The sequence below is a fragment of the Lepidochelys kempii genome, chromosome 14, assembly GCF_965140285.1.
Source record: "Lepidochelys kempii isolate rLepKem1 chromosome 14, rLepKem1.hap1, whole genome shotgun sequence".
NCBI lineage: Eukaryota > Metazoa > Chordata > Testudines > Cheloniidae > Lepidochelys > Lepidochelys kempii.
The window spans coordinates 47,059,882-47,074,314 of NC_136393.1; the positions used below are offsets into that span (position 1 = coordinate 47,059,882).

Sequence of the window (14,433 nt, forward strand, 5' to 3'; positions counted from 1 at the left end):
GGATTTGTGCAGGAAATGGCCCAACTTGATTATCATGCACATTGTGTAGAGAGTTGTCACTTTGGATGGGCTATTACCAGCAGGAGAGTGAGTTTGTGTGTGGGGGGGTGGAGAGTGAGAAAACCTGGATTTGTGCTGGAAATGGCCCAACTTGATGATCACTTTAGATAAGCTATTACCAGCAGGACAGTGGGGTGGGAGGAGGTATTGTTTCATGTTCTCTGTGTGTATATAAAGTCTGCTGCAGTTTCCACAGTATGCATCCGATGAAGTGAGCTGTAGCTCACGAAAGCTCATGCTCAAATAAATTGATTAGTCTCTAAGGTGCCACAAGTACTCCTTTTCTTTTTGCGAATACAGACTAACACGGCTGTTACTCTGAAACCAGACACATGTTTTGCAGCATCCCTGGGCAGTATCACTTTCCAGTGAACAAGAAAAGGATCAGACAGAGGAAAAGTCAGTTTCTGACTCCATATTCCCCCTGCTCGTTGTGGCTGCCATGGGGTCCATGTCCAAGGGAATCCCCCAGAGTGACTCCTTTCGTTTTGTTCTTTTCTAGCATTGTGTTGAGAGACTTTGTTACGGGGTGGGGGGAGGGAGAAGGGAGGTTAAAAATGTCTCTGTGGGCTTAGCCTGGCAGGAGGGGCCAGGTCTACACTGAAATAAAGAGATCAAGCATTTTTCCAGCATGGCAGAATCTAGGATATCTGTCTGCAGGGAAAGGGCCCTGGGGGAATTCTGATGTGAAATTAACAAAAGCCTGTTCTGAAACCCCCACAATTACGCTTCTCACCCTCCCAGGCTGCAGAACGACGTCCATGTTTCACTCCAGCTCCTCCCATCCTCCCATGGGACCGGGAAGAGAAATGGCTGCAGTGGAGCCAGCTCAGGTAGGGATTATTGGGGAGTTTTGGGTGTGTTCCTTCTGGAGGGAGGGGGACAGCAAATACACCAGAGACAGGAAGGTTTGCGCAGTCTGGTTTGGAGGTTGGTGCAGGACAGGAAATCCACAAGGTGGAGAAAGGGAGGAGGACGGGGGGTGGCAAACCTGCTGGGAGTTATTGAATAAGTGGCCTAGATTCTGGGAACAGACCCATGAGGTTGGGAGGTGGAAATGCTCTCATTTGTTGATCAGAAAATAACCCACCTACATGCGGCTAGGAAAACTAACCAGACTCAAAGTGCGGGAGCCTGACCCGACTAACCAGCGGGTGCCGTGAGATATGAAGGGGGCACCCACCAGTCAGGCTTAGGGGAGATTCCCCTCCCTTCATATCCAGCTCCTCGCATTGAGGAGCATGTTGGACTTCCTACCAGGGAGCTGTCCCTGGACCCTGCTAGGGGCTCCATCTCCTGTATCAGTCTGTGGCTAGTAGGTGTGTGATGGATCTGGTGGGAGAGAAGAGAGGCTCTCTCTTCGTCCTCTCACCCTGGTGGTTCCTGGATGCTCTGAGCGAGGTGCGGGTGGGACTCTGACCGTGATCCACCCAGAGCTTCCATTTGATTGGCTCCTCTCCCACACAAAGAGAGGGGCAGCAGCTACTGAGTGTTGGACTTTTGCTCTCTCAGGGGCCGGTGACCTTCGCGGAGGTGGCTGTGTATTTCACCAGGGAAGAGTGGGCTCTGCTGCACCCTGCTCAGAGAGCTCTCTACAGAGATGTCATGCAGGAGAACTATAAGAATGTGACCTCGCTGGGTAAGGATTCCCGTCCCCTCAGTTCTTGGAAGGGGAAATGAAGAGGTACGGTTCACGCCACCCCCTAATGGCATCTCTGCTCTGTCCTGTTTCAGCATCACCCCAATATGCCAGTAACACACACACACACACGACCAGAGACCTTCCCCTGCTGAAGAACACTTTGGGAACAGAGCACAGGAGCAGTATCGCACAGTGTCAGATATCTCTTTTTGCTCAAGTAAAACTGGGGCCTAGGTCCCGCATAACCAACAGAAGCTTCCTACCCCCGGCCTTCTCGGAAACCCTGAGCCACCTCCACCCGAACCAGAATGTGCTTGGGGTGTAACAAGCAGGCTGCTGGAGTCAGAACTGCTGGTCCAGGGCTACTTATTGCACAGACACTCAGTGCGTCCTTGAATGCTGGCTGGGGGTATCCAGACAGGGGAGCTCCAACAGCAGAACATTGAATCTCACCCAGGATTACAGATGACACAAGTCCTCACTGGTCTGGATTGCACTACAGCATGTGAAAATGGCTTATGTTGGTAGTGAAACTTCCTGACACATGAAGAGTCTTGCTTCTCCATCCGCACGTGTAATAGCCACAACCCCTCTTCTCTGCAGGCTCTTTGGATTTTTGATTACCTCATTGTCACATGACCCCGATTCTTATTTTTCACATTCTGCTTTTCTAGACTAATTACCATCTGTTGCTCCTGAATTATAGCTTCTAATTTCCCAGTGTTCTCCACACCCAGGGATTTTCCTACTCCCTCCCGTTACACTGGGCTCACTAGATTCCCTAGTACATAAGAGTGGCCACGCTGGGTCAAACCAAAGGTCCATGTAGCCCAGTGTCCTGTCTTTCGAGAGTGGCCATGATTTTATCAACCTCTCTCATATCCCCCTTTCGTCTCTTTTCTAAGCTGAAAAGTCCCCGTCTTTTTCATCTCTCCTCATACGGAAGCTCTTCCATACCCCTAATCATATTTTTGCCTTTTTCTGAACCTCTTCCAATTCCAGTCTATCTTTTTTGAGATGTGGCAACCACATTTGCATGCAGTATTCAAGATGTGGGCGTACTATGGACTTATAGAGAAGCAATATGATATTTTCTGTCTTCTTATCTATCCCTGTCTTAGTGATTCCCAACGTTCTGTTTGCTTTTTGACTGCCTGTGCACCTTGAGTGAACGTTTTCAGAGAACTCTCCACAAGGACTCCAAGATCCCGCTCTTGAGTGGAAACAGCTAATTTAGACCCTATCATTTTCTATGTATCGTTGGGATTATGTTTTCCAATGGGCTGCAATACGTGCTATCCTGACATCTAGTACTGGTGAGCTCCTGCATTCAGTAATATCCCTGCCCTTCCTGTTTCCTTTCTCCACTGAACCCCATCAGCCCATGCTTACTGTTCCCGGCTTCCCCAGGACTGACTCATTGTCTCTGGACTTCTCTGTCAGCAAGAAGCAATGCCAGGGAGACTTGCCCTCTGTCTGGAGTCTTTGATTTCTGGGACAAGGATTTACTTTCTCTGTGTTTTTAGGAGACTCTTTGAAATTGAGTTTCTGTGACATTAACCACAGTACAATCTGGACTGTTGAACAGCTGTTTCCCCTCAGTTCCCCAACCTGCAGTGCCTTTTACACTGCTTTACTGTGAGAACAGTCACTCCTGGGTGGTTAACACACAGTCTCCAGCATGTAACTCGCTTCCAGCTTCACAGTATTGACTGCTGTTAGTCAGTGACTCTCAAATTCCAGTACACCACAGGAGAACCTCAGAAAATTCTCTGGTCCCAGACTTTCCCCCAGAAATGTGCATCTTGCATTGTCCAGCACGCTGCTGAACAATGCAAACTCATACGAAGTCTGTCATTTCATCAGTGGAAAATGACATGCACCAGCCTTGTTATTCCAAATGGAGTTTCCAACACACTTTAATCCAAACACACTGGTTACATAAAACAATAAAACGAAATTGTTCACTACCGAAAAAAAGATTTTAAGTGACTAGAGGTAATGAGGCATAAAAGTCAGAATTGTTTACAAAAGAAATGCAAGATAAAACACAAACTAACATCTAACTTAACAAGCTAAAACGGATTCAAAGCAAATGTTTCTCGCACCATATGCCAAGACAGGCTGGTGGCTGTCCTTTCAGCCAGGACTCCCCTAACCCGCCTCTGCCGCCCAAGTTCAGTTCTTCAGGAGTTGTCATGAACAGAGGGAAAGGGGGGGGGGAGAGAGAGAGTCTCAAGCATTTTCCTCACCTCTTTTTATAGTTCAGTCCTTTGTACTAAAAACAACTTCAGTTCTCAGCTGAGTGATGGTGACCGGCTGATGTAGGGTATATTTGTATTTCCAGACTTGTGTAGTGTTTCTGGGTGACACCCCCCAGATACATTGGCGTCAGCACTGCCTAGCCTGTTCGATGGCCCATCCAGGGTCATCAGCTGTACAATGAGCCCATGGAAAGGACCAAGGGGATACACCTATTGAGTCAGCAACTCATGCAGGGGTGCGCCTGTGTACTAAGAACTCCAAGGCTTTTCCATGCCATGTGCTGTGAAACTTGTGTTTGGGGCACAGGAAGTATAAGCCACATGGCAAAAGGCATATAAAGGGTAGCTGCATCATCTCCATTTTGTCTTCAATCCCTCTTCCCACCTCTGGAGCAACTTCTCTACAAACTGAAGCCTTGAACAAAGAACTGAATGACCCATCCAAGCTGTGGATGTGTTCCAGATGGACTTTCAAGCCACTAACTCACCAGTACTGCTAAGAACCTGATATACAGATTTCAGAATGTACCTGACTGCTTTCCCATTTCATTTCTTTCTGTCTTTCTTTTGTTTAAATCTTTAGTTTAGATGCTAAAGGATTGGCTGGCAGCATGGTATTTTGGGTAAGATCCAAACCTATCGTGACCTGGTACTGGTGCTAACCCTTTGGGATCAGAAGAACATTTTGTTTGTGAGCAGAGTTTTTAAATAACCTCTCACTGTAGTGGACCTAGGTGCTGACTGGGAGTCAGAGAACTGGAATGCAATAAAGGGGGCTGTGTGATTTCTTTTTTCAGCTTCTCGGTATCCAGTGTGGGTGAGGAGAAGCAGTTTGTGACTGGTCGGTGAGTTTAACTTCAGTGTTAACCATCAGTTTGGGGAGCATATGGTATCCCTTTTTCAGCCTGCCCTGACCTTTGCATTTTCAGTGAGGGACTGCCCCAGGCACACCGGGTCACACTAAGCACTGAAGTTAAATTAATAGAATGTTTGGTTTTTTTATGATAAAGTCTTATGACATCAACTGAAGTCCTTTGTTTTCTTTCATCTGAGCAGGGTTTCCAGTTTCCAAACCTGATGTGATCTCCCAGCTGGAACAAGGGGAAGAGCCATGGGTCCCAGAAGGAAGAGAGATCCTGAGAGCTCCCTGCACAGGTGAGGAAACATTAAATCAGCTCAGAATCTATAAGTGCCTGAAGGAACCATCTGGGATGCCCTACAAAGTCTTGGGAGGTCTCTCAATTCATTATTGTCTTTAGCAGGGGTCGTATCCTCAGGATAAATATAGCTCATGGCTTCCTATAGATCCTAGCAGACACAAGGCAGAAGTTTCCTCCCTTCCCCCTGTGAATTTGGATGGGATGTGAGGGCTGAATTGATCCCCCTCCTCTCTCCTATTTGGTGGAAGAGTTTGGGGGAGTTCAGGACCTGATTTTTATTTGATCCCTCTCCAGCACTTGTTTTCTTTTGGTGTTCCCCTTTCCATCTCTGTTTGCAGTTTCTGTCTCTATCACAGCAGGTGATGCAATGCTCTGTGAGAAGGAGGAGCAGAATTCTCAGCAGGAAAATGTTGAGCAAGTGGATAAACACAGAGAATTATCGCAAAGATGGAAAACGAATGTGTCCAGGAGTCATGAGCAGGGAAAATCCTTTGCGATTCAACACATACCAGAAAGAGAGCAGGGAAACCAGCCATTGGAGAAAATGGGTAAATTTATTTCCTGTCGAGGAACTCAGCAGGGCCTCAAGAAAACCACATCCCAGCAGGAAATCCTCAGCAGAAAGAGGAAAAATACATGCAGTGAGTGTGGAAAAAGCTTCACCAACAGATCATCCCTTTCTAATCATCAGAGAATCCACACAGGGGAGAGGCCCTACGAATGCTGCGAGTGTGGAAAAAGCTTCATTCAAAGATCAGGCCTTTTTCAGCATCATAGAGTCCACACAGGGGAGAGGCCGTATGAATGCTGTGAGTGTGGGAAAAGCTTCACTTGCAGCTCAGCCCTTTGTAATCATCAGAGAATCCACACAGGGGAGAGGCCTTATGAATGCCATGTGTGTGGAAAATGCTTTAACAGGAGCTCAGACCTTTCTATACATCAGAGAATCCACACAGGGGAGAGGCCCTACGAATGCAGTGAGTGTGGGAAAAGCTTCAGTAAAAGATCAGCCCTTTTTCAGCATCAGAGAATCCACACAGGGGAGAAGCCCTATGAATGCAGTGAGTGTGGGAAAAGCTTCATTCAAAGATCAGGACTTTTTCAGCATCATAGAATCCACACAGGGGAGAGGCCCTATGAATGCTGTGAGTGTGGGAAAAGCTTCCTTTGGAACTCAGCCCTTTCTAATCATCAGAGAATCCACACAGGGGAGAGGCCCTATGAATGCCATGTGTGTGGAAAATGCTTTAACAGGAGCTCAGACCTTTCTATACATCATAGAATCCACACAGGGGAGAGGCCCTATGAATGCTGTGAGTGTGGGAAAACCTTCCTTTGGAACTCAGCCCTTTCTAATCATCAGAGAATCCACACAGGGGAGAGGCCCTATGAATGCAGTGAGTGTGGGAAAAGCTTCATTCAAAGATCACACCTTTTTCACCATCAGAGAATCCACACAGGGGAGAGGCCCTATGAATGCAGTGAGTGTGGGAAAAGCTTCACTGAAAGATCAGCCCTTTTTGAGCACCAGAGAATCCACACAGGGGAGAGGCCCTACAAATGCAGTGAGTGTGGGAAAAGCTTCAGTCAAAGATTAGGCCTTTTTCAGCATCAAAGAATCCACACAGGGGAGAGGCCCTATGAATGCAGTGAGTGTGGGAAAACCTTCATTAGGAGCTCAGCCCTTTCTAATCATCAGAGAATCCACACAGGGGAGAGGCCCTACGAATGCAGTGAATGTGGGAAAAGCTTCATTCGAACAACAGACCTTTTTCACCATCAGAGAATCCACACTGGGGAGAGGCCCTATGAATGCAGTGAGTGTGGGAAAAGCTTCATTAGGAGCTCAGCCCTTTCTAATCATCAGAGAATCCACACAGGGGAGAGGCCCTATGAATGCAGTGAATGTGGGAAAAGCTTCATTCGAACAGCAGACCTTTTTCAGCATCAGAGAATCCACACTGGGGAGAGGCCCTACAAATGCAGTGAGTGTAGGAAAACCTTCACTAGGAGCTCATCCCTTTATAAACATCAGAGAATCCACACAGGGGAAAATCCCTGTCATAAATATAAAGGGAAGGGTAAACACCTTTAAAATCCCTCCTGGTCAGAGGAAAAACCCTTTCACCTGTAAAGGGTTAAGAAGCTAGGATAACCTCGCTGGCACCTGACCAAAATGACCAATGAGGAGACAAGATACTTTCAAAGCTGCAGGGGGGAGAAACAAAGGCTCTCTCTGTCTGTGTGATGCTTTTGCCGGGAACAGAAAAGGAATGGAGTCTTTGAACTTAGTAAGTAAGCTAACTAGATATGCGTTAGATTCTGTTTTGTTGAAATGGCTGATAAAATAAGCTGTGCTGAATGGAATGTAGATTCCTGTTTTTGTGTCTTTTTGTAACTTAAGGTTTTGCCTAGAGGGATTCTCTATGTTTTGAATCTGATTACCCTGTAAGGTATTTACCATCCTTATTTTACAGAGGTGATTCTTTTACTTTTTTCCTTCAATTAAAATTCTTCTTTTAAGAACCTGGTTGCTTTTTCATTGTTCTTAAGATCCAAGGGTTTGGGTCTGTGTTCACCTATGCAAATTGGTGAGGATTTTTATCAAGCCTTCCCCAAGAAAGGGGGGGTAGGGTTTGGGGAGGATTTTGGGGGGAAAGATGTTTCCAAGCAGGCTCTTTCCCTGTATATATTTGTTAGACGCTTGGTGGTGGCAGCAATAAAGTCCAAGGGCAAAAGGTAAACTAGTTTGTACCTTGGGGAAGTTTTAACCTAAGCTGGTAAAAATAAGTTTTGGGTGTTTTCATGCAGGTCCCCACATCTGTACCCTAGAGTTCAGAGTGGGGAAGGAACCTTCACAGGCACTAGGAATGCCGTGAGTGTGGGAAAAGCTTGACTCAAAGATCAGAACTTTCTAATCATCAGAGAATCCACACAGGGGAAAGGCCCTACGAATGCAGTGAGTGTGGGAATACCTTCTCTTGGCACTCAGCCCATGTTAGCCATCAGAGAATCTGCAAGGGAGATCAACACCATAAAAACCTGTAGGGCTATCAATACTTTACTTTTCCTGATTCCTACACAGTAACTTTGAATGCTGTTTGAACTGTTTGCAGCACCGTTATCCATTAGCTTGTCCAGATGAGTGCCCCATTTTTGCCTTTTGCAGTTCGCCCTCTTGAGGTGGACCTATTTGTCCTTTTTATTGTCCCATGAGTAATTTGAGTGTGTGCTTCCTATCAGGAACCAGGGAGCATCACATTTATACCATTCCTCCTATTGCAAAGTTATTGTTAGTCACCAATGATACAGATTGTATCATTGCCAGTTGTTCTCATGTTGCTCTGGGTTTTGCTGAAGAGCAGTTATATTGGCAACTTTTCAAATGATATGTAAATGAAGAGAAGCAGGGGCTTGAAAAAAAAAAGTGTAATTTCAGCCTCTGTGACACTGGAAGGAGACGGGGTGACACTGAGATTTCCTCCTTCCCCATCACTGCAGAACTGTTAGCTTTTGTCTGAGCCATGTAGAGTTTATCTCTGTAACATTCTATCCATCTACCTGGCAAAGTGTCATGTGACGAAGCATTCTCCGTTGTGTGTGCTTGGAGATCATGCTTTGACTTCTTTAATCCTATATCAGAGTCGCTATGATTGGAGATGAAAGTGTCAAAGACCTGGGAGGGAAATTCAAATAGATCCCAAATACAGTGTAATCATTTGGAGTTTAAATCCAAGGTTCCATCTATTGGCAAATCCACTTCTGGCAAAGTGGCTGTGTCTCCCCTCCCTCCCTCCCTCCCCCCATTATTTAGATCCTAGTATACTGAAAATGTTAAAAATAACATAACTGACTCTTGGGACAGCGCTGAGTGAAGTATGTTTGAATGGATCAGAGTAGAATGTGATGGGAGAATCTCTTGTCCTGATTCTGAATAATCAGATGTCAGCTCTCTGGAATTTCACTTGACACTTTCACTGTCATGTATTCTCTCTCTGTGATGTGGGTTTCTGTCTGTCCTGAGGGCTGTTTGCTCACCCAATTGGATATTAGTTCAGTTTGATATGATGGAGCTCAGATCTATTGGAGAATTTCAGACAAATGACCATTTGCTAAAGTGGTCATTCCTCACTTCGGCTTTGCTTTTTCCCCATCCCTCCATGATGACATGGAGAAAGTTCAAGTGCAGTTCTGTCAACATGAGAGAACTCTCCAATTTACTGGACATGCTAACAGAAACAGCAGTGATTTTAAAATCTCCACTCGGAAATAGCGAACAACAGCAGAACCTCATCTAACTGAAGGAAGTACATATGATCACAGTGTAGTTCAATTGTTGAAGTCAATATTGTCTCAGATGATCTGGGGAGAGAATTCCACCATAAGTGATTTTGAACGAGGCAAAATGCCCATGTATTTGGTTCCCAAATCATGTGTAACCCAGGCCCTACAAAAGATCTCTCCTAGTTAGTCCTATGTGATGAGGAATCCTGCCCTTCGTGACACAGATGGTGAGGAAATAGAAGTGGGTTTTTTGTTGAATTTATCCTTTGTATGTGCTAAAATGTGTATAAAATCAGTGTTGGCAATCTAATAGCAGCAGAAAAATAGCTATTTTTGAATAGAATCTCCATGTCTGGTAACTAACGGAGATTCTGATCCAGCCCTGTATCCGGTCCCTTGCCTGAAACTGTGCCACCAAATTTAAGAAAAGCTGGGCATGTTTTGGGGAGCCATTCCTCACTAACACTGTTGATATTTTGAGTGGTTTTGTAAAGGATTCTACCTCAGAGAAGTGTAAATTTACCCTAACCAAGGCCAAGGATTTGGAAAGAACTGGTGTGAAAGGAGTACACACTCAGTTCTTGGTTTCTACTCCAGTAAAGGAAGCTATGGTGGCCAGGAAAATTGTTTGTACAAGCCCACTTACTCGTTTAGTGTCACTGATTACCATTCCAAAGGATACCAGGGTTAGATTGAGAACGATCATCCTTCACCATTTTGATCCAATGCTTCATGGGAATCTCTTCTCTGTGGATCCCACCCTGGCTACCTGATTGGGTACCAAGGACTTTGAGGCGGTGGAAATGATGACAAGCAGCGAGGCAATGAATGTGTCGGGCTCCAGTTTCAGACATCAGGATCCACCCGTGTTGAGTCCTGAGTCGGTGGTTTTGTGCCTGACGCTGTGAGCTGATGCTGGCGCAGCTGCCCAGTGTAGCTGCACTCCTGTAGCACTGCGTTTACAGATGCTCTAAGCCAAGGGGAGAGATCTCTGCTCTGGACTGTATTAGTCCAGCCCCACAAGCGGCGGCGACTGTCTTGGTAGGAGAAACTCTCCTCTTGATGTCGCGCTATCTGCACGGCGGGCTGGGGCTCTGTAAGTACGTTGCTCAGTGGTGTGGACTTTTCACACCCCTGAGCAATATAGTTCGACTCATAGACTTTAAGGTCAGCAGGGACCATTATGATCATGTAGTCTGACCTCCTGCACAACGCAAGCCACAGAATCTCACCCACCCATTCCTGTAATAAACCTCTTACCTATTTCTGAGCTGTTGAAGTCCTCAAATCGTGGTTTAAAGACTTCAAGGTACGGAGAATTCTCCAGCAAGTTATACCGATAAATATCTTTAGTGTAGATCAGACAGTTTTCTCTTGTGTTTTATGCATTTGCATCACTTCTCCTCTACCTCCTCCTACTTTGAAAGATTAAAAAGTGAGAAAAGAGGTATTTTTCCTCATGATGCAAACCTTCCCACAAAGGAGACCTCTTCCACCAACACACATGGCAGAAGATCCTGAGATATATGAACTCCCAGAAGTGGTTGGGACCTACATTGGGACAAACCACAACTTGAGCCAAGGTTCAGTTGTTGGCAATGAGTTTTCTTTTAATCCAAACATATGACAAGAATTTGTAATCTTTGAATATGTTATTGTTACCAATGAAAATGAAATGATAGGTGACGTTATTGGTTAAAGAGTAAGAGACTAATTGTGTGATAATCTGAATGATTTTGGAATACTGAAAGCGGTCTTGTTTTTTTTAGTTGTACAGGAAGTGATAGCCAATCTTGAAAAGTTAATTTGATTTAATTTACCCCCTGTAGTGTAAGAAGTTCTGGTAGAAAACCTTGCTCCAAAGGTTGGGGTGGGAGAATGTGTGTGAGAGAGAATGTATAAGAGAATATTGGCCCAGTATAGATTTTAATTTTTTGTATTTCAAATAGAACTTATTTTGCTTAGCCTCAAAGTCAATTTCTATTAAAAGGAAAACTACTCGAGACAAGTTGTGAAACTTTTTGCCCACTTACACTGTAAGGGTCACTGACTTCCCCACTTCTCTAATTTGCAACAGAGAAGCATCACATCTGTCATAGGACGTGTCCAGCAGGTAGGAAAACCCCCATCGTCAACCATCAATACGAAGGAAAAGACTGAACTCCATTGCCTTTCATATCAAAAAACCATCTAAAGCTGGTCTACGCTGAAAAGCTATGTTGACATAGCCCCATCTCTCAAGGGTGTGAAAAATCCACTCCACTGACCTGAGCCCCAGTGTAGACATTGTTAGGTTGTCAGAAGAATACTTCCAGTGTTTGAAGTGTCTAGTTGGCAGCCGGTATCAAGTGGAGTGCTCCAAGGGTTGGTCCTGGGGCCGGTTTTGTTCAATATCTTCATAAATGATCTGGAGGATGGTGTGGATTGCACTCTCAGCAAATTTGCGGATGATACTAAACTGGGAGGAGTGGTAGATACGCTGGAGGGGAGGGATAGGATACAGAAGGACCTAGACAAATTGGAGGATTGGGCCAAAAGAAATCTGATGAGGTTCAATAAGGATAAGTGCAGGGTCCTGCACTTAGGACGGAAGAACCCAATGCACAGCTACAGACTAGGGACCGAATGGCTAGGTAGCAGTTCTGCAGAAAAGGACCTAGGGGTGACAGTGGACGAGAAGCTGGATATGAGTCAGCAGTGTGCCCTTGTTGCCAAGAAGGCCAATGGCATTTGGGGATGTATAAGTAGGGGCATAGCGAGCAGATCGAGGGACGTGATCGTTCCCCTCTATTCGACATTGGTGAGGCCTCATCTGGAGTACTGTGTCCAGTTTTGGGCCCCACACTACAAGAAGGATGTGGATAAATTGGAGAGAGTCCAGCGAAGGGCAACAAAAATGATTAGGGGTCTGGAACACATGACTTATGAGGAGAGGCTGAGGGAGCTGGGATTGTTTAGCCTGCAGAAGAGAAGAATGAGGGGGGATTTGATAGCTGCTTTCAACTACCTGAAAGGGGGTTCCAAAGAGGATGGCTCTAGCCTGTTCTCAATGGTAGCAGATGACAGAACGAGGAGTAATGGTCTCAAGTTGCAGTGGGGGAGGTTTAGATTGGATATTAGGAAAAACTTTTTCACTAAGAGGGTGGTGAAACACTGGAATGCGTTACCTAGGGAGGTGGTAGAATCTCCTTCCTTAGAGGTTTTTAAGGTCAGGCTTGACAAAGCCCTGGCTGGGATGATTTAACTGGGAATTGGTCCTGCTTCGAGCAGGGGGTTGGACTAAATGACCTTCTGGGGTCCCTTCCAACCCTGATATTCTATGATTCTAAGTGTAGAGATAGCGTTAGACAGATTGATCTCCTGTGGGAAGCAAGTCATGACATCAATTCCAATTTTGACCCATCTCCCTGTATGTGAGAAAGCTACTAGTATGGAGGGCTGAGCCAGCTGTCTGATCGCCTGTGTCATAAATATAAAGGGAAGGGTAAACCCCTTTGAAATCCCTCCTGGCCAGGGGAAAGCTCCTCTCACCTGTAAAGGGTTAAGAAGCTAAAGGTAACCTCGCTGGCACCTGACCAAAATGACCAATGAGGAGACAAGATACTTTCAAAAGCTGGGAGGAGGGAGAGAAACAAAGGGTCTGTGTCTGTCTGTAGTCGTCTTGGCCAGGGACAGAACAGGAATGGAGTCTTAGAACTTTTAGTAAGTAATCTAGCTAGGTATGTGTTAGATTATGATTTCTTTAAATGGCTGAGAAAAGAATTGTGCTGAATAGAATAACTATTTCTGTCTGTGTATCTTTTTTGTAACTTAAGGTTTTGCCTAGAGGGGTTCTCTATGTTTTTGAATCTAATTACCCTGTAAGATATCTACCATCCTGATTTTACAGGGGGGATTTCTTTATTTCTATTTACTTCTATTTTTTATTAAAAGTCTTCTTGTAAAACACTGAATGCTTTTTCATTGTTCTCAGATCCAAGGGTTTGGGTCTGTGGTCACCTATGCAAATTGGTGAGGCTTTTTATCCAACATTTCCCAGGAAAGGGGGGGTGCAAGTGTTGGGAGGATTGTTCAGTGTTCTTAAGATCCAAGGGTCTGGGTCTGTAGTCACCTAGGCAAATTGGTGAGGCTTTTTACCAAACCTTGTCCAGGAAGTGGGGTGCAAGGTTTTGGGAAGTATTTTGGGGGGAAGGACGCGTCCAAACAGCTCTTCCCCAGTAACCAGTATTAGTTTGGTGGTGGTAGCGGCCAGTCCAAGGTGTAATATTTTGTACCTTGGGGAAGTTTTGACCTAAGCTGGTAAAGATAAGCTTAGGAGGTTTTTCATGCAGGTCCCCACATCTGTACCCTAGAGTTCAGAGTGGGGGAGGAACCGTGACAGCCTGGTTCCTCAACTGTAGCTACAGCTCTTAGTACCCATCAATCCAAAGACTGAGAGAAATGAAGAGTTCCAACCATTGTCATTTTAGTATCTTATTAGTCCTTTCTCTATTTTTTGTGCTGGCCTTTCTGTTCTATCAGAGTGGGACGGTATAGCTCAGTGCATGCGTGACAAAAGCTCATTGGTGCCAATTGGCAAAGGAGTCACTGTTATTTACAAGCAACTCCTGTCTCAGACCTGACAAACTCACCACACTGAATACACTGATTTTATGATATTTATCCAGGAAGCACAGCAGTGAGATCTCTACTGAAAGCTTGTAAATCATTGTCAGGGGATCTTCTGCTGTGGGTCGTTCTCCATCTCTCCTGTTGAAGGTGCTCCAGTTTGGTTAAATCATTGGAACTGGGAATTTGCACCCTGATCTCCCAGGTGGGTGCCCTGACCACCAGCCTGCAGCATCACTCTCCCGGATGCAATTAATGTTTAATGATTTATGCAAAGTGGAACAGTGCCAGCAGGGGCAATTGAGACTGCCCCACCCAGGGCACCCAGCTGGGATGTAGGAGACCTGGGTGCCCATCGCTGCTCCTATCAGATAGAGATGGGTTTTGAAGTAGGGTCTCCCACTTGCTGACTCAG

At 45.5% G+C, this 14,433-nt stretch overlaps 1 protein-coding gene across 5 annotated transcripts in view; it reads left to right on the forward strand.

The window, feature by feature from the left end:
* Window positions 1-14,433, forward strand: part of LOC144929068 (uncharacterized) — a 31,718-nt gene that overhangs the window by 2,783 nt on the left and 14,502 nt on the right. The window contains exons 2-5 of one of the 5 annotated variants that reach the window (XM_073311134.2): window positions 805-893; window positions 1,573-1,699; window positions 5,023-5,121; window positions 5,483-7,652. In XM_073311134.2, coding sequence (XP_073167235.1) covers window positions 805-893; window positions 1,573-1,699; window positions 5,023-5,121; window positions 5,483-7,221 — 2,054 coding nt within the window. In that variant the 3' untranslated portion in view covers window positions 7,222-7,652. The other 4 variants (XM_073311135.2, XM_078848575.1, XM_073311140.2 and 1 more) reach the window with 4 other exon arrangements.